We start from the raw sequence: 20,330 nt of genomic DNA, 5'->3' as shown, positions 1-20,330 counted from the left end.
TGAGAGATAAGTACATCCTACCCTGGTAGGGTTGCAATTGTCGTCTCTGCATCACTGTCAGGGGGTTTGTAATAGATACTGTTGGTGCCCATATTTCTTCCCCACTGCTCATCTCTGATTTTAGCTGTAGCTGTGGTGGACAGTTACGCACACAGATGGTTTTCCACCTAAAGTACCTACCATATCTCTCAAGAGGATGGAGTGTTAATGTCCCCAGGGTCAGCCTTCAACCAAGGGGTTTAGAAGTCATTAGCTATACACTCACCCTCAGAGAGATGGTTCAGGAGCATACTACACAATTCTTCAGAGGGGGTTGCAGGCAGGATTGAGCCCTGTTGCCCATTGTGGTAACACCTCAGTGACACACCCTTTGCTGACTTTCTTCTCTCTGTTCCACTCTCTCTACTCCCTTACACTAGCTTTGTAGAATCACTTCCTAATAAACTACCTGATTCTAAGTTCTTGTTTCAAGCTTTGCTTTTGGGGAAATGTAAATTAAGGCAAGATCGAAAAATATTTTAGTCCATAGCATTTATTCGCTCAAAGATATTCACTGAGTGATTAAAATGAATCAGGCAATGTACTAGATGCTGGAAATACAATGGTGAACAAGGTATCAACTTTAATGGGATATGCAGATGAATAAGCAATAAGTGGATGGTGTAGTAAGCAATATAACAGTAAACATAGGTGCTATTAGTTGTGAAGTATGGGCAGGTTTAGAATCCCTGAATTGTCCCTTGCAAAAATCATATTGCTAGATATTAAGAGAGAGAGTGACAGAGAACAAGGCAGACAAAAGCATCTCTAGCTTAGACTTTGTGCCCAACTCCTAGACTTCAGTTTGAGATTGAGGAAGCCCAAGTGGCAGGCCCCAGTTGTCCCTTCGTCTGGGCTACCTAGAGCCTCCCAGTGGAGGGAGCCTCATGTCAATCTCATTGCACGAATCCAGTGGTACTTCATAAAAGCTCAAACTTAAAAAAAGGAACCATTCTCTATCCCCCCAAAAATCCCCAAAGAGAACACATTCTGCCTGCAAAGCCAGAATTTCATCCCTCACAAGACAAAAAACTCTATGGCCTTAGAACCTTGACCTTGCCACAATCTTCCTTAGTGCTATATTAAAGGGGAAACTTGAACTCAGTAAAGGTTAGCATGTGAAACTAATATGAATCCCTCTCCCTTTTTCTCTTCCCACTTCCCTAAGTCTTCTGCTTGAAGGGCAGTTAGAACAATGTGTATATCTAGTACAATGTGTATATCTAGTGAGAAAACTGTCCTGAGGCTTTCTTACTTAAAAGTCACTATTTTGAGGCTGCTTTACCAAATTGGTCCTGGCTGCTGGTAAGTAGTTTCTTTGCTAGTATCTTCCCACCAGTGGGAGACTTGGGTTGTAAATATGTCAATGGCTGAGCCATTGATGCTCCAGAGTTCCAGTCTTTCCACAAAGTTTTAACAGGGTTAAACATGTAGTTTTCACAACCTTTTGTCAAATGAACATCCTGGCAATAATCTAGTTTTTAACTGATGCTGAGAACTGATGCTATGTAGAACTTACATGGAGTATCCTGAATTTTTCCTGTTAGTGCTTAACATACATTTTACTTGTTTATCTCTTCTACTAGACTCTAAACTCTTTGAGGCCACAAATAGTGTCTTATTTACCATTATGTCTCCAGGGCCTAGTAGTATTGATTGACTAAGTAAAGGCCTCTATCAGGTAAGACTCTTTCAGTTGCTAATAACAGGAAACCAAAGTAACTCAAATTAGCTTAAGCAAAAATCATAAACAAAAAACAAACGAACAAAACCTCAGTTCTTTACTTCATGTAACTGCAAAGTCCAAGGATCAAGTAGTGTCATAAGGAACTCAACTCTTCCTAGTTTCCATTTTTTGCTCTCCTCTCTGCTGTTTTACTTCATTCTCGGGTAAATGAGATGGAGGTCCCTGGTATAGCACAAGTAATTTTTAGTCTGATTGGGCCCAATGGTCTTGGCTTAATTCACATGCCTATCTCTAAACATAAGTCAGGGGAATATGCTGCTCTGCTTTCCAAGGCTTAGGCCACATATACTCATCCTTTAAACTGGGAGGGCAGGGGGCAGCAGTGGTGGTGGGGCGGGGAGGGGAGACCAACTCCATAGAAGTATGGTAGATTGAGACAAGAGAGAGAGTGAGTGTGTGTGTGTGTGTGTGTGTGTGTGTGCGCGTGTGCATCTGCAGGGAGTAGTGTAGAAAGCATGAATGCTGGTCAGCCAAAGCAATTCCATTCTCACTTCCTTTGTTGAGCTCTTTACATTTCCCTGAGATTGGACCCCTGTGGGACATGGATATCTGCCCACACTGGGCTTGTCTGGGACTGTCTGTTCTTCCCCAGAGGTGGGGGCCACCATTCTTGCTTGGAGTATTCCCCAAACTCTGTCTATCCTGCTTACAGATTGGTCCTGCAAAACCCTCTTCCTGCTCTAAATGTTCCCAGCAAGCTGCACAGTGCATGCAATGTCCTTCCAGACACTTTGGCAACTAGTGAGTCATGTATACAAAGAACTATTCAAAACAGAATGTGGTCAGTTCTCTATGAGAGTAGTGAAAAGATGTTTGGAGAGCAGAGATAAAGGCATACAACATCTGGCTGGGAGCTTGAGAGCAGACAACCGATTCAGGGACTATCAAGCACCCAGGACAAGCTTAAGTGTAATGATGAATAATGATAATAACAGTGATAACAATAACAGCAGCTAATACATATGGTTACTCAATGAATCCTCACTATTCTCTTTCAAGTAGGTACAATTATTTCCCCCATTTTAGAGTTGAGGTTAAGTAATTTGCCCAAGGTCACATAGGAAGGAAGCGGCAATATAAGACTGGGTTCCTATACAGAGGCTCTGAAAGGCCATGATACAGTGTTAGCCCTGACTTACAGTTCTTTCAGTAGCTGTTTCATCTTTCCCAACGGACCAAATTTCCTAAGAGCAGGACTGAGCCTAATCCTCCTTCGTCTTCTCTAGAACCCCGGATGGGCTCTACACTTTGGTAGAAGCTACATACATATATCCTCTTTGAGTAAACTATCTTTACCGGAATGAGCACTGCTATACAAAATACATAAATGAAGTCTTCCGCAGTGGTTAGAGCGCTGGACAGGAAGTTCTGGATCTGACTAATTGAGGCTTTCACCTCTGACTCAGTGTGTGAGTCCGGGTAAATAACCTAAAGGCTAAATTTTCCAACTGTAAAAGAGGAAAACAAGTAGCCCACGTACTTCACAAGGACACAGTGAGAATATAATAATAAATAAATACCTATATTAAATTCTTGCAATAGTTAAGAGGAAAGGTACAAGAAACCAAGATATTTTTCTTATTTTTCACTGTAACTTCACCAATCAGCAAGGATGCTTTAGGAGCCAAACAATCTAGACACTACGGGATTACAACAGAATAATAAAACATGATTTCTGCTGGGCCCTCTTTCATAATCGGATTTCATGGGCAAGATCAGTTAGAGTGGTAAACATAGAAATTATTTAATACAATATGAAATTGGTAAAGTACATAGAGCTCACTTCGCCCAACATATATAAACGGGATCCAAAAGGGGGAAGTAATAGACTCAGGAAGAGCACTATCAACGCAGAAACACTGGTCCCGAAGTAAAGGCGTGGGCTCTGGGCTTGAAAGTCAGCTGCAGAGATTACTATCTGTGTGACCTGGGGCCAGTATCTTAGCTTTTCCGAACCAGTTTCCTTCTCTCTAAAATTGTGACAACTTACTTCAGAGAGCTGTTGCGAACTTTAAGTAAGATCGTGCGGGTAAAACTTTAAGCCAGGGCCTGACTAAGCACCGCAAGTCAACTATTATTACTGCTACTTCTGTAGGAGAAAGGTCTCTTGTGCCTCTTTTTCTGTAAGACAAACCATTCTTTGTCCAGGCAGACCCCATTCACAACGTGGAAAAAGGACAGAAAGTGCTTTTACTAGGTCGGAGATGGGCGCTGCTGGAATCACCGAGCCGTCCAGGGCCGCGGAGCACGAGCCCGCAGCGAAGTCCAGCTTCCATTTCCTTCCCTTCCTTTTCGGGAGCGGCCTCCCTACCCCCACCAGGTCGCCGGCCCCAGTCTGGCTTCTCCGTCCCGCAGGTCGTGCGGCCACCGCAGCGAGGCGGCCGGTGCCGCGTCTCGGCCCCCCACGCCCCGTCCTCTCCCCAGGTTCCGGAGGCCGGCGCTCCCGGGGGATTTGCCGCGCTGGGGGAGGAGCGGTTTCTCGGTGCGCCGCTCTCAGGAGCATTACGGCAGGGCTCGTTCCCGGCTCCGGCCGCCAGCCCCAGCCTCCGGAGTCCGGAGCCGGGACTGGCGGAGGCCGCGAGCGAGGGAGCGCGAGCGAGGAGGCACGCGCCCGCCGCCCGCGCCCAGACCGCCGCCGCCGCCGCCTCAGCAGCCATGGCCGAGCGCCGCGCCTTCGCCCAGAAGATCAGCAGGTAAATCTCGGGCGTGGGACGCGCCGCAGCCGGAGGACGAGCCGGGGAGTCCTCCCGGGCCGGGCCTAGGAGGCGGGTGGGTGTGGCGACGCGGTCGCCGGGATCCCGCGGCCTGGCCTGCGGCTGGGCGGAGAGGCTCGCGGCGGAGGCCTCGCGCCGCCCTCGGACCCGGGCCCTCAGCCTCGCCCAGTGTGGGGACCTTGAGAGCCCGGGACGCCCGCCTCCGCTGGCTCCTGGGCGGCCGGGGCCTGGAGTTCCGCGGCGGCTTATTGACGGGCGGGTGGGGGGAAGGCTCCTCGGCCGGCTCGCGGATCGGCGCTTCCCAAATTCTTTGTGTCCCCACCCCCGGCGTCCGGGGAGCCGCGGCGCTTCGCCCCCTCCCTCTCCCCGCCCACTCCCCGTTTTTCCCCCGGAGGGTGCGGGCGTCCGCCCTCCGCTCCTACCCGACAAAAGGAGCGGCGCGCGGGCTCCTGGCGGGTGGGAGGCCGCTGCTCTTTCACGCCTCTTTCCCTTCCCGAGAAATCTGACAGGAACCCTCTTTGCACCCAGGGGCCCACTTCAAAGCGGGCTCCTGCACCCAGAATTTATCGCCAAAATGGAAAGTTAAGAACCTGTGGTCTGCACCTTCGGTGTGTAGCTGCTGAATGTTTGGCTGCAGCTTGATGTTAGTACCATGTGCATTTCAATGTGCCCCTGTGTTTCTCATACCAGGGGAAGATGGATGATAGGCAGTGTTCTTTACACACTGGCCCTTTCACTCACATTTTGGGAGTCTGGAAGTAAGCAAGCGATCAAGGTTGAGGTTTCCCAGCTTTTTACCTGTTTGTGGTGGGTTGATTGCCACCTTCCTCCCCCTCAAAACTAAAATTTGAATTACTGTGGCGGCTTCTAGTATTTGTAGAATTTCTTTGTGGAATATGCTAATATATAGGACACTAGACAGTTTGGGGCTTAATAAGACCATGTTTCTCTGAATTATGATGTCCCAAGAAAAGAAACATTCAGATGCATTTTTTGGACAATTGTATTTCTGTGGGTCTGGATCTTTTTAGTTTGCTGACGTTTCTTAAAGATTTTTGGACCTCCCAAACAGGTCCTTTCTTAACTGCCTGAACTTACATAGTGTTACTCTATTTTAGCACGTTGTAAATTTAAACCTGACATTTCTTCGATTTAAGCTTTGTGCTTAGTTTTTTTTTTTTTTCTTTGAAGTTTTCAGACACATACTTCATTTTCTCCTTAAGAGGCAAACACTAGTAAATGATAACGAGCATGGACTCTAGTTTCAGACTGTGACATGGGTTCATATACATACTGTTATTTTCTAACTTGCCACTTTGGCCAAATTGTTTAAGCTCTCTTGTTTTAGTTTCCTCTTCTGGAAAATGGATATAATAGTACCTACATCATAGAGTTGTTGTGAAAATTAAATGGCATAACTTGTGTAAAGTATTTAGCATAGTGCATGCCCTATACTACCGATCATTGACTGCTTATAATAATTAGCATATCCTAGAGAGTTGTGATAGATTTAGTACAAAGTTATTACTTTTTTTTTTTTTTTGTAGAACAACTGAGTCTTGTTTTTGAAGGCAATGCCATTAAAAAAAGATGTATTACTCGGCACACATGTTTAGTATTAATTTCTCTTTAATGGAACCAAAAGTTCATCTCCAAGAACATTGCACTGATCAAGGATGTGCACATTAGGGCCCAGCCAGGGTGGCTTAGTGGTTGAGCATCAACCTGTGATCCAGGAGATCATGGTTCAGTTCCAGCCAGGGCACATGCCCAGGTTGCCAGCTTCATCCCCAGTAGGGGGCATGCAGGAGGCAGCCAATCAATGACTCATCATTGATGTTTCTCTGTCTCCCTTCCTCTCTTTGAAATCAATAAAGATATATTGTTAGGTATGAAATATGTATAATACCTGTTCTCCATCTATGGAGTTTGTCCTCAGATAGGACAGGACAACACACACACACTCAGTTTTGCAAACCAACACTAAACTGAAATTAATATAAAGTTGTAAAGCTAAAGCAGTGGAAATGAAGAGCCATTCATTTATTAGAGAGGTACTTAGGAGGTAGACATGGCAATGATTGGTGATTGATTAGATATGGAAGACTGAGGTGTCAGGGATGCCATCCATGTTTCTGACTTGGGCAACTGGGTAGATGATGGAGGTAATTATTGAGGTAAGGGAGTACAGGAGAAAGAAGAGGTTTGAGGGTGGAAATGAGGTGGTAGAATGGAGATGATTCCGTTTTGGACATGTTGATTTTGAGGTGCTCATGGAGCATTCAAAAAGAAATGTCTGCTAGGTTGTTGGTGCAGGTTTAAGGTGCAGAAGAGAGAGATGGGGCTGAAAATCTAGATTTGAGAGTCTTCAGTAAGTTGATTGTAATTGAAGCCAGAGGAGATGAGAATCCAGGACAAGTGCGCAGACTTAATTTGGATGGAAGACCAAGGACAAAACTGCTATAGAATTATTATCTGTTTATTGTGAGTGAAAGGTACTTTGTTCCTTGTTGCCAAATATGGGTGAATAATACTGAATAAATTCTTGTTCTGCTTCTTAGTTTCCAACTAGAGGAAGTATCATAGCACAAACTCTGGAAGCATACTGCCTTAGTCTGCCATCCTAGCACTGCCTCTCATTGAGTACACTTGGGCAAGTTACTTGTTTACCTCATTATGCCTTATTATCCCTATCTATCAAATGGGCTAATAGTAGGACTTACCTTACGGAGTTGCTGTAAAGATTAAATAAATCAATTCCTGTAAAGTGCTTAGAACAGTGCTTTTTACTAGTGCCCAGTAAGTATCAACTATTTTTTTTTTATTACAGTATTTATAATATGGCTTAGAACCTTTTCTTGGTAGTGATAATCCTTTTTATGATGTGCATATATGAAATTTGTTGCTTTGGAAAACCTGTTGCTATTTGAAACCTTATCTTTTTTTTAAAGTTTTATAATGGTCAGAAACTTTTATTTTAAAAAGAATTATGCTGATTTCTTTTCAGGTTCAGATGTTTCCTAACCCCTTTGCTGTTATTTTAGTGCTGTTATTTTTTGAAGTTGTGAGTTGGTGATTTCTCCAAGCTCTTTTTTCTCTATCACTGATCATACTACTTACCTCGGCTCATCATAGAGAAGCAGCATGTTCATTTTGTCCATATCAGGTATTGCCTCTTGTCACCTTACTTTTTTAGGACAAGGCACATGCATTGTTAACCTTTATAAACACCCCAGCATATAATAGTATGTTTTTTGGAATGTTGACTGTAGATTAATGATCTAGGATTTTCTTTTGATTATTTGTCCTGTCACTTGATATTCAGCAGTAATGATGAGCATTTGCGTATTTTTAAATTACTTTTTACTACATTCTCAGCTTCATAACCTAGGGAGGGAGAAGAACATGGTAAAAAAGAATGCAGGCTCCAGGGTACATTGTACAGGTTGAAATTCTACTTATATCACATAATAGTTATGTGATTTTAGACAATTGATTTAACCTCTCTGTCTTTGTTTCTTCATCAGTAAAATGGGGATTATTGCCTCCATAGGGTTAATGTGAGGATTAAATAAATTAATACATGAAAAAATTTTAGAACTGTGCCTGAAACATAATCATTTAAAAAAATGTTAGCTGCTGCGATTGTTATTCCTATATTATTTTCTGTTATTATTTTTTTCCAAAATCCGGATAAGGAATTGAGGCCTACAGTGCATGAGATTATTTGCCTAAATTGGGACTCAAATCCTAGTCCTCTGATTTCAGGTTTTAAGGTCTTATGCTTTTTAAAAAATTTATTGGTTTTGAGAGAGAGAGAGAAAGAGGGAGAGAGAGAGAGACATCAATTTGTTGTTCCACCCATTTATGCATTCATTGGTTGCTTCTTGTATGTGCCCTGACCTGGGATAGAACATGCTACCCTTTGTTGTGCAGGGCTGACGCTCTAACCATTAAGAAACACTGGATAGGGCAGGTCTTACACTTATTATTGAACTGTATTTTCTTTCTGCAAAATATTTTCTGGAGTAGTTCCAGATTTTCTAATAGCGCCACTGTTAGCATCTCAAAAGTTACCCTTTTGTTAATTTAGTATCATTTTTCTGCCAAAGAAGCAGCATTTAATGAAAGGCTTTCATCAGATCTTTATTTCTGATGAAAATGTTAGGAGTAGGGTTTCCTAGATATAGGCTTATTTATAACCTCAATTGTTTTTAGTCCTGAACCTGTTCATAACTCTGGCTGGATAGGCTCAGTCTTTCAATCTGCTCAATCTGCTATGTTCAATTCATTATCTCACTCCTGATCAACGTAAATCCTTAGCAATTAATATCAATTACTTCAGTGCTGCCTGTTTTATCACTCTGGACATATACTTCGTTGACCTTTTGTTGTACTCATGTCACTAATTCTTAATGCTGAATATCTTATAACCTATTTCTTACTCATGAGCTGTAGAGTAGTGTTAGAGGGAGACGAAAATAGTCCAGAGTTGATCTTTTAATGAATGGTTTCTCATTTGAGGTACCCTCCAAATCATTTCTCTCATTTATCGTCTTTGTTTCCTACACCATCTTCTACTGAAAAGTTCAACATGAGTTCTAACGTGAGTTTTTCATTTTAACCTCAGCATACTACTGTGCTAACGTGTCACTTAACCATCTTTTTTTTGAGCCTGGAAGTTGTCTTATGCCTGAAGCTTACCTATTTTACTGTACTTTGAATCCCATACCTTGCCACCTCCCTCAGAACCTTGATCTCACAATTTTTCCTTTCCTTTCTAGCATCTTCAGTCTATTCCTTTTAATGGATGCTTCCCTTAAACTGTAAGACTTATTATGCCTTTCTCATCATAAAACAAAGAACCAGTGAGTCTTCTGGCCTTTCTAGCTGTCAGCCAACCATTCCTTCTCCTTTTCTAGTCATATTTCTCACTTGTTTGTGGTGTAGTCACGACTACTTCCTGCTTGTTCTCATCAATCCTTGGGCCATATGGCTGTGCTTACCATGGTACCTTATATGTACTTGAATTACAGAACTCTTGAAGATTAGGAACCTTTTACTTTTTCTTTTCTCCACCGATTTCAGGAACTACAGCTTGTTTTTAAAATTTTTCTCATGCTTCTCTCACCCCCTTCCTCTTACTTTATACTGCTTTTCAGAGCTTTCTCATGGCTGGTGTAGGACTTTTTATTTCCAGTGCTTAGCACAGAGTCTGTGTAAACTGGACACATAAGAAGTGTTTGAATGAATGCCACCCTGACATCTGGAACATCTTTCATTACCTCACTTCTAGATGACCACAACAGGGTGTAACTGATCCCGGCTGTCCCTCTTCTAATTCAAATGTGTTGCAAATGAATTCTCCCTAAAACACAGCTTTTATCATGGCATGCTTTTGCTCAAGAATATATAGTGGCGCCCTGGCCGGTTTGGTTCAGTTGGGCTGGAGCGTCATCCCATACACCCAAAGGTCTCAGGGTCCTTTCCCGGCGAGGGCACATACCTAGGTAGTGGGCTCGAGCCCTGGCCAGGGTGCATGCGGGAGGCAACCAGTCGATGTTTCTCTCTCCCTCCCCTTTCCCTCTCTCTCTCGCCCCCCTTCCCCTCTCTCTAAAAAAAATAAATGAACATGTCCTGGGTGAGGATTAAAAAAAAAGATTATATAGTGGCTTCCTACTGTGTCAAATCCAAACTCTTGCTTGCATTTTAGTGTCGTCTATACTCTTGTCCATCTCTTGTTGACTTACTCTGTGGCTTGCATTCTGGACCAGTCAGCCTAGGGTTTTCACTGCACACCCACAAATGCGTTGCTTGTTCGCATCTCTACTTCACTTCTGTTGTTGTTTTTTGTATATCCTTCCTCTTTCCCAAATCTTACCCCTTTCTTCAGACTATTCTAATCCTCTATCCTTACTTTTGGAGTAACAAGTTCCTTGCTTTTCTTTTTTCTTTTTTTTTTTTTTTTTACCACCTATTAATGCATTCCTAAACAATGTAATTTTTTTTCTGTTTTTGAATTCATTTGAATATAATCATACTGTATGTTTGTATGTTTTACTGTCTTGTTTCTTTTGCTGAAAATTATATCTCTATCTGAGATTCATTCATGATGTTATGAGTAATTGAAGTTTATTCATTTTCATTGCTTTATATTATTTCATTGTATAAATATACCACAGTTTTCCATTCTACAGTACATGGACATTTGTGTTGTTTCAGTTTTTGCCTGTTAGAAACAATGATCCTATTAACATTCCTATACATTTATTCTGGTACATATGTGCATTAGTTTCTCTATAGTATACCCAGGTATGGAATTGCTGGGTCTTAGTATTTTATTGCTTGTCATTGCAGTTTTATTTATCATCAAATTTATTAGGTAATACCAAACCATTTTCTAAGATACTTGTAGAAATTTACACTCCCACAACAATGTTTTTTATATAGTTACACCATTTGGTATTGCCAACTTTTTTATTTTTGCCAATCTGGTGGATGCATGATGCTATCTTCTTGTAAACATTTTAATTTGTATTTTCTTGATTACTAATGAGATTGAGCTGTTTTGTATGTTTATTGTCCATTGAATACTCTTGTAAATTGCTTATTTATATCTTTTGCCATTCTCCCTCTTTGTTTTTTCCCTTTGGATTCTGTCTTTTATTGATTTGTGTAATTTATATACATTTAGTGTATTAGTCATTTGTTGATTATGTTGCAAATATCTTCCTACTGTGTTTGTAATCCTTTTTATGGAGTCTTTTCTAAACAGAGTTCTCAGTTTTAATGTAATTTATCAGTCTTTTTTTTATGGTTAGTAATTTTGGGGACTTGTTTAAGAAATATTTTATTACCCTGAGGTCATTAAGATTTTCATCTGTGTCCTGGCTGGTGTTTCTCAGTGGTTAGAGTGTCAGCTTGTGCACTGAAGTGTTTTGGGTTCAATTCCTACTTAAGGGCACTTACCTGGGTTTGGGTTGCAGGTTAGATCACTGGCTCCGGTTGGGGCACATGTGGGAGGCAACCAATCGATGTATCTTTTTCATGCTGATGTTTCTCTCTCTCTCTCTCTCCCCCCCCTTCCTCTTCCCCTCCCACTCTCTCTAAAAATCAGTGGAAAAATATCCTTAGGTGATGATTAACAAAAAAATAAATAATAAAAAAATATTTTCATCTGTATTATTATAAACTTATAGTTGACTCCTTTGTATTTAGGTTTATATTCTACCTGGGCTTTATATGTGTATGGTATGAAATTTTAATTTTCAGAATGGATTATTTTTTCTCCATTGATTTGTCCTGCCATCTCTATAATAGATTGTGTGTCCTTCTTTGTGGGTTGTTTTCTGGGCTCTCTCTTTTGTTCCATTGGTCTGGTTATACATCTTTTCACCAATTACAAATTATCTTAATTCTAATAAGTCTTAGAATTTGGTAGAATAACTCTTCCCACCTTTTTAAAGTGTCTTGGCTACTCCTAGGTCTCTGAATTTCTATGTATATTTTAGAAAACTCCCCAAATCGTATTAGAATTTGATCAGGATTACATTGAATTCATGTATCAATTTGGGGGAACAGTGACATCCTTATATTACTGAGTTTCCAATCTATGATTATGGTGCACTCTCCATTTATTTAGTTCTTCTTTATATTCTACATTGAAATTTTATGATTTTCTCTATAAGATTCTTACATATCTTTTATTAGATTTATTCCTAGGTATATAAGGATTTTATATCCAGCTATATAGCTTGCTAAATTCTTGTTAATTCTAAAAATGTATCTGTGAAAAAATAAAAATGTACTGTGGATTCATTTGTATTTTCTATATGGACAACCGTATCATCTAGAAATCATAAATTTTTGTTTCTTCCTTTCCAAACTTTATAACTGATTTATTTTTTGTCTTGCTCTATAGGCTATTACCTTGCATTAGAGTGCAGATTATTATCATTTCTATTCAACATTATATTAATATTGAGAATCCTCATTTTGTTTATGATCTCAAAGCCTGATGGTTGTGTCGAGTTTTGTGTGTGTGTGTTTTGGTTTTTTTTTTTGGTCTGGGTTCCCTAGAAAAGGAGACTGAGGCAAGGATTATGAGTTGAGGCTTTATCTGGAAGGCATAATTCCAGGGCATCAAAAGGGAGAAGGGAACTGAGGCAGAAAAGGAAGGGAAACAATATAAGGCTCTTTGGGAAGCAGTGGCCAACTTATCTTCTTGGCCACTACTTCCCAAAGAGCTGGAGAGAGGTTGTTGGCAGGTGTGCTTGTTTGGCCACAGGATATCTTTTTATGGAGAAACAGTTCCTTAGGTCAGTAGATGGGAGTCTAGAGGAAGATACATATTTACCTGCTTTTCTCCTGCATCCTGTATTTCATTAGTCAATTTGATACTCAGAGAGAGAACTCCCCTTAACTTCTGGGTTGTGTCATTTTGGACCCCTTTGGCAACCACTCCAGATGTCTCACTACTTTTTCAGTGGCTTTTTACAGAGGAGACTTTTCGGTTGCAAGTGACAGAAACTCAAATCGGATTAATTTGCACGCAAAAAAGTGTTGACTCAATAACTGAGTACATCTGGTCCAGAGATACATATGATGTCAGCAGGCCTCTTATCTTCATGTCTTGAATAGATTTTCCACTGAGTTACAATGAGAGTTGGCAGCCCCAGGCTCAAATCCTGCCAGTTTAGTTAGTTCTGACACAAAAGATCCAGCAACTCAATTATTGTCTGGCTTGGATCACATGTTCTTTGAACCAATTACTATGTATAGGTATATAAGGGACTTTTGGAGGTCCTGGGTCTTGTGGCTATATTCCTAGGACTGGAATTAACTGGATCATTTGGCAATATTGTTTAATTTTTGAGGAACTGCCAAACTTCCACAGCGACTATACCATTTTACATTCCCACCAGCAATGTATGAGAGTTCTAATTTCTCCACATCCCTGCTAATATTTGTTGTTGTCCTCTTTTCGATTATGGGCATTCAAATGTGTGTGAAGTTGGCATTTTATTGTGGTTTTGATTTGCATTTCCCTAATGATTAGTGATGTTTTTCTTCTGCTTATTGACCTTCACAGCTCTTCTTTGGTGAGGTATCTATTCACATCATTTGTTCATTTTTAAATTGGATTATTTATCTTGTTTTGAGTTCAGTTAATCATTTTTTCTTTTATGCATTATTATTTTGGTATTGTATCTAAGACTGCTTAATTCATGGTTGAGAAGATTTCTTTCTGTTTTTTTCTATAAGTTTTTATAGTTTTAGCTCTTACGTTTAGGCTTATGATCCATTTTACATTAATTTTTGTGTATGGTATGAGATGAGAATCTAACGTCATTTTTTGCATGGGATTGTTCAGTTGTTGCAACACTCTGTTGAAAAGATTGTCCTTGTCTTATTGAATTGCCTGGGTCCATTTGTCAAAAATCTGTTGACCATAAAGTAAGGGTTTATTTCTTGACATTCAGTTCTGTTTCATTAATCTGTATGTTTATCCTTACACCAGTACCACATTGTTCTGATTACTATTACTCTATAGTTGGTTTTGAAATACAGGAGTGTAAGTTGTCCAACTTTTAACTTTTTTTCAAAATTTTCTTGCCTATTCTGGATTTTTTTTTTTTTTTTTTTTTGGTATTTCCTCAAACATTTGAGGATCAATATCAAATATCAATTTTGTTAATTTCTGCCAAAATCCTTTTGGGATTTTGATAGTGATTATGTTGAATCTGTAGATTAGTTTGGGGAGAATTGCCCTCTGAACAATGGTTTTTTTCTTTATTTTTATCTTTGACACTATTATAGATGTCCCCATTTTCTTCCCCTTTGCCCCCCTCCACGTGGTCCCCACCCCCTTCCCTCTAGCCATTTGAACAATATTGAGTCTTCAAATCTACGAACACAGACTGTCTCTTCATTTAATAGACTTTATTTGATTTCTCTCAGCAAAGTTTCAGTTTTCAGTGTGTAAATCTTGTACTTCTTTTGTTAAATCTATTTCTTAGTATTTTATTGTTTTTGAAGTTATCAAGAATGGAATTAAAAAATTATTTTTGTTTTTTTCATTGCTGGTATATAGAAATGCAATTGATTTTTGAGTATTGAAGTTGTATCCTCTGACCTTGCTGAATTCATTGGTTCTAGTAGCTTTTTTTGTGTGGATTTCTTAAGATTTTCTACATACAGGACTATGTTATCTGTGAGTAAACAGTTTTATTTCTTCCTTTCCAATCTGAATGCCTTTTATTTCCCTCCCTTCCTCCCTCCCTTCCTTCCTTCTTTTCTTTTCCTCTTGCACTGGCTAGAACCTGCAGTACAGTGTTGAAGAAAAGTTGTGAGAGCAGACATTCTTGCTTTCTTCTCTTTCTCAGAAGCAAGAATTTCGACTTTCAGCATTAAGTATGCTGTTACTTGTAGACCGATTCTGTAGGAAAGGGAAGAAGGAGACAAATTAATTGTAGATAGTTTACACCAGGATATAATTTGTACTTTTGTGGGTAAGAAGATTCTGGCTTTATTTTTATGAAGGAGGGTGGAATTGAAGATAAATTTATCTCCTTTTAGAAGGGTTGACTTTTTCCAGTAGAGCTCCCCCCCAGTTTCTTGTGGTTTTTTTTTTAGTTGTCAATTTCAGATGTGTTAATTTTTTTAAATGCTAAATTTTTGAATTCTTTTTCAATATAGTTATAATTTAATATGTTCCATGAAATTAGGGAGCAATATTACCACCATGTTTTAGGTGAAGAAATTGAAATATAGTGAAATGCTGTAGATCAGAGTGATGCAGACATCCAAGTCTCTTTAATACAGTGCTTTCTATAAATCTTTGACTTAAATGTTATCCCAAAGTAGTGTCAGATGGGATACATGAGTCATCTGACTTTTTTTTAATTCCCCACAAAAAAGAGCTATGTCTTAAATGTTAAGCGTGTTATATAGAAGGACTATGTCTGTTCTTTGGTTTCACAAACCATCCTGTATGTGTTTTTGTTTTCTTGGGCCTTTATTGGTCCCTGGTGCACTCTGGACCTAAATTGCTAAGGAATTTCACACAGGCTATAACTTATAAGTGGCACAAAGGCAGTGCCTCAGATGGAAGTTTCATTTAGCCAAACATAAAAGGTAGGAAACAGATCATAACAGTGGCAGTAGTCATTAAAGTGTTCCTATTAATATGTTAGTATATAAACTAGGCGTTTTCCCTGGGTATATTTAACTGTCCTTACAGCCTAGGTTTTGAAGAATAGAGAAATCATTGATATGAACTATAGGTAGAATCATTTACCTTTGGAAACTTGCTTCCATAAAAAGAGGCCTTAGGAACTTCAGGGATCTGAATTCAAACCCTGGCTCTTCCTTTCTCAGTAAGCTTCGGAAAGTTACTTTATTTTTGAAGTTTATCTAAAAATATCTATTTTTTAATGATTATAATATAATATATAGTGCTGCAGAAAATATGGAAATATAAAAGGTGCAAAAGAGAAAATAAAAATTACTCATAATTTTTAATTCAGAAAAAAATCTGCTCTATTGAAATTTACATTCCTGTACGTGGTGGTCTTTGCAAAAACTAGAAATAGCCTAAATGTCTACCAGTAAAGATTGGCTAAATATGTTCCAGTTTATCTGTGTCATGGACTCTTATTACAGATAAAAAGGAGAGCAGTGCTTAAGAGTGGGGCTCTAAGTTCAGGTCTTGGTGTTATTCATTATTGGCTATGTGAACTTAACCTCTTGAAAGTTCAGTATCCTAATATTGTGCCTACTAAATAGGGCTGTTCTGAAGATTAAATGAATGAGATGTAACAAATGTAACATTTTGCACATTGTCTGGTAGATTGTAAGTGCTTGATAAATATTGCTAGAATATTATTATTTTTACGTGCTGGTATGGAAAGATGTATGATGTAAGGTATCAAGAAAATGTTATTGTGTGATGTCGTCTATGGATATTAAAAATAGGATTATATATATATGCTGATAAATACACACCTTTTTCTTGAAGGATACCTTAGAAAATATTAAGTGGTTACATTTGGGGAATAGGATTGGGCATTGGAACTGGTAGAGAGATACACCTTTTGTTTTTACCGCTTCATGAAGTTTGAATTTTTTAATATCATGCACATATATCTTTTTTTTTTAAAGATATCTTCTTATATATTTTGTTAAAAAATAAGAGTTTTGGTAGTTTTTACCTTACCAGGGATAATAATGATGTCAGCTCTGCTCATAAAGAAAAGGTTATACATTTAGAAATCTGTGGATTCAGATTTCCCCCCCAGCAAATTTTTACCTATTGGACAGTAATAGATATAAAAGCATACGTTCTTGTCCCTTTCCAATCAATTAGAAACCAACTATACTATAGATTAGTTTACTCTAAAAAGCATTTGGAAAGTTTCATATACGATGTAGTCTCTAAATTCGTTCTTACTACCTACCTTCTTTTCTCTCTCTCTACTCTTATACCTGTCTCTGTTTCTCTCTCCCTCTCCCTCCTTCCTTTCCTCCAAGAAGCTCACACCACTTGTTCCATTCTAGCATTGTTATTGAACTACCTTTTGGGGGAGGAACTATGAGTTTCTCTTTTTTCCCATTTTCCACTTTAGCTTTGTAACCTTTTAAAGGAACCAGTATATATTAGGCACTCTGCTAAAGGGTGCAAGGGTAAATAATGTGAAGACCCACCCCCTTTTTTTTTTTTTTGAGAGTGAGAGAGAGAGGAAGTGGAAGTGGTGGGGGGGAGAGAGAGAGAGAGAGAGAGAGAGAAAGAAAGAGAGAGAGAGAGAGAAAGAAAGGAAACATCGATGCGAGAGAGACACATCAATTGGTTGCCTGCTGCATGCGCCCCCACGGGCGCTGGGGATCAAACCGGTAACCAGGGTATGTGCCCTTGACCGGGAATGGAACTCACCACCATTTGGTGGGGCGGGGGGCGGAGACGCTCTACCCACGGAGCAACACCGGCCAGGGCTGAAGGCCCACCTTTTAATTCCTTAGTTCCTTGCAAGGAAATAGTTAAATAGATTTCAAAAACAATTTGATAGGTGCCATGATCAAGTTATTGTTCAGTCATTACAATGAGGTAGAAAAGAGCCACCAGACAGAGTTAAAGAATATACAGGGTGGGGCAAAAGTAGGTTACAGTATGGCAAATAATACAATAATTAATAAATAATAATACAAGAATAAACTCTGTGTTTTGCCTACTCACAACTGTAAACCTACCTTTGCCTCACCCTGTACACTTTAATGGCAGACACTAACCTGCTTTGGGACATTTATGCAAAAGAGAGAGCACAGCGTACTCCAGTGAGAAACAAAGTTTTTCCCTATCTTCCCAAATTCCTCAAGGGGTTTGCAGAGGTGCCCTAAAGAGAGAGAGAGTGCCGGACCTGAGAAGCCAAATTCTTGGTACTTCACCGTACCTTTTTCTTTCCCACCAAATTTTATAGTTGAGGGTTGCATTGCCACTATTCCGGAAAAACTGACTTTGCAGTTTATGTGCTTCTTTTAAAGAGGATGTTTACAAACTGGGTTTTCCCATTGTTGAAATCAAATTCTATGTCTACAAGGCCATATTCTTATACGGTGTTGGAAAGCAGCCAGACTAGCCTGCTGCCTGTCTGAACCAGCCTCCTAGGAACTCCATTTCTTTGAATGTATATGGATAAGCACAGAGTGCTTTGAAAGTACAGAGGAGTTTCTAACCTGAGTGAAACAGAACAAATAATTAGGCAGGGCTTTATGGAGGCTGTGATATACCAATGGAAGGGTTTTTGCCCCATCTGTATGTCATATTTAATTTGCTAGTGTTCCTCATTAAGCCAGAGTAATAATAACTGAAGAGTCTAAGCTAAATTACAGATATCATTTGCATGTCTGAAATATAAGGACACTTTCGTGCACACTGTAATACTGTTTTCACATATTAAAAAACCAACCAACCAATAATTCTTAATTATGTAATACCTTGTCTGTGTTCAAATTTCTCATTAACCCCAGAAATCTTTTTTATAGCTGGTTTCTTCAAACCAGTGTCCAAGAACCATTTGTTGCATTTTCCCTTCCTCCCTCCCTCCCCCTCTTCTTCCTCTCACTCTCACTCTCACTCTCACTCTCACTCTCACTCTCACTCTCACTCTCACTCTCACTCTCTCACTCTCTCACTCTCTCACTCTCTCACTCTCACATTGACTTGGTGAAGAGACTTGAAACACAGAATGACCTGCCTTTTGGTTTTGGTCTGAGTGCTTCCTTTGGTGTTAACTTGTTGCACTGTTCTCTATATTATCCATAAACTGCATCTCAGTTGTACAGATTTGATTCAATTCAGGTTAAACATTTTGGACACAAATTACTTAGTAGGTGATAGAGTATTGCATTACTTTAATCAATTGTTTTCTTTCTTTCTTTTTTGCTTCTTTTCATCTTTAATACTAATGGTAGAACTCTGACTCAACCCATCAATCAGCAGTTTTCGACTTGGATAGTCACAGCACTGGGCTGTCACTTGTTTTTGTCCTTTTACTTTTGGAGATTTTAGCCTTTTTTTGCCTTGTCTTTGATATACTTTCTTTTTTTTCTTTTTTTTAAAAATATATCTTTATTGATTTCAGAGAGAGGAGAGGAGAGGGAGAGAGAGAGATAGAAACATCAATGATGAGAGAGTCATTGATCGGCTGCAGCCCGCAACCCGGGCATGTGCCCTGACCGGGAATCGAACCCTGATCGCCTGGATCCTAGGTTGACGCTTAACCACTGAGCCACGCCCGGCCGGGCTGATGTACTTTCTTACCTGGTATATTCTCTTACCCTTTACTTTTTTCCTGGCTTCTATCTTATATATAAACAGTGCCAGTTCCAAGAGGTCTTCTTCTCTTATTTGACATGTTACATTGCAGCTATTTTCTGTGACCTTATAGGAGTGGCTCAACTGAACGCTTTTATTTTGGTCTAAACACTCCTTATTCCTCTTTCCTCAGGCTGGCTGGAGATGAGAAAGGCCTAGACTGGCCCATTATCCTTGGGTCATTGTGGAAATCATGGTTGGATGGTGGTGCATCTGAGAGTGAAGGGAGGTTCGAGGAAAGGTTAAATGCAACATAATATTCCCTCAGTGTGTGCCTCCTTTGTTGGTTATTTCCAGCATCCTATGGTGGAGAGAGTTGATAAGGAGACAGATAGGTCAAATATTGGATCATGTTCTTTTGTGAAGGGAAGAAGATATTCTCATATAATTTAGGAGCGTAAGTATTAGGGGATTTTTGACCTACTCCTCTTTCCACTTTGCAGTTGATATTAATAGCTTATTAGAAGTAAAAAGGACGTCCTTATTGCTTTACTATATGAGCTATCACTGAGTGTAGCAAAAATTGTTATCAGGAAACGTAATCTCTGATAAAGGATTTTAACTGTTAACAAGAACTGTATTTATTCATCACATTTCTTGTCTTGAATACTCTAGACCATAGTATGGTTAAGAGATACTGTTTTTTATTTGGGAAAATTTCTTCATTACCATTTAATGAAATTTTTCATACAGTGTAAATACATCCCTTGTATGGGTTGCAGATTATTGCTATTATAGTTCAGTTTGGAAATGGTTATTATTTTCAGTTATTACTGATTTTTTATTTTGGGGAACTTGTGTAATATAAGAAATAAGACAAATATTTGTAACATGGGTATTAGTTTTTGTATATCTGCTATTAAACAAAAGATTGTCTCTTTTAGAAATGGTCATTTCATTTATTTCAAGTTTCACCTAACATCTGAAATCAGAATATGTCTTCCAATTAATTGATGGTGTG

The 20,330-nt window shown here is 39.4% G+C and overlaps 1 protein-coding gene across 7 annotated transcripts in view; it reads left to right on the top strand.

Annotated features, from left to right (window-relative positions):
- Positions 1-3,959: 3,959 nt before the first annotated feature.
- Positions 3,960-20,330, top strand: part of DOCK7 (dedicator of cytokinesis 7) — a 149,871-nt gene continuing 133,500 nt past the window's right edge. For 4 of the 7 annotated variants that reach the window (XM_081146123.1, XM_081146129.1, XM_081146124.1 and 1 more), the window contains exon 1: positions 4,337-4,479. In XM_081146123.1, coding sequence (XP_081002249.1) covers positions 4,442-4,479 — 38 coding nt within the window. In that variant the 5' untranslated portion in view covers positions 4,337-4,441. Of the gene's footprint in view, positions 4,480-5,108; positions 5,144-20,330 lie in introns of those variants that run through there. The other 3 variants (XM_081146127.1, XM_081146126.1, XM_081146125.1) reach the window with 3 other exon arrangements.

This window comes from Miniopterus schreibersii (assembly GCF_964146895.1).
Source record: "Miniopterus schreibersii genome assembly, chromosome: 8".
Taxonomy (NCBI): Eukaryota; Metazoa; Chordata; class Mammalia; order Chiroptera; family Miniopteridae; genus Miniopterus; species Miniopterus schreibersii.
The sequence above is the reverse complement of the archived record's forward strand: the minus strand, read 5'-3'. Positions and strand labels throughout refer to the sequence as shown.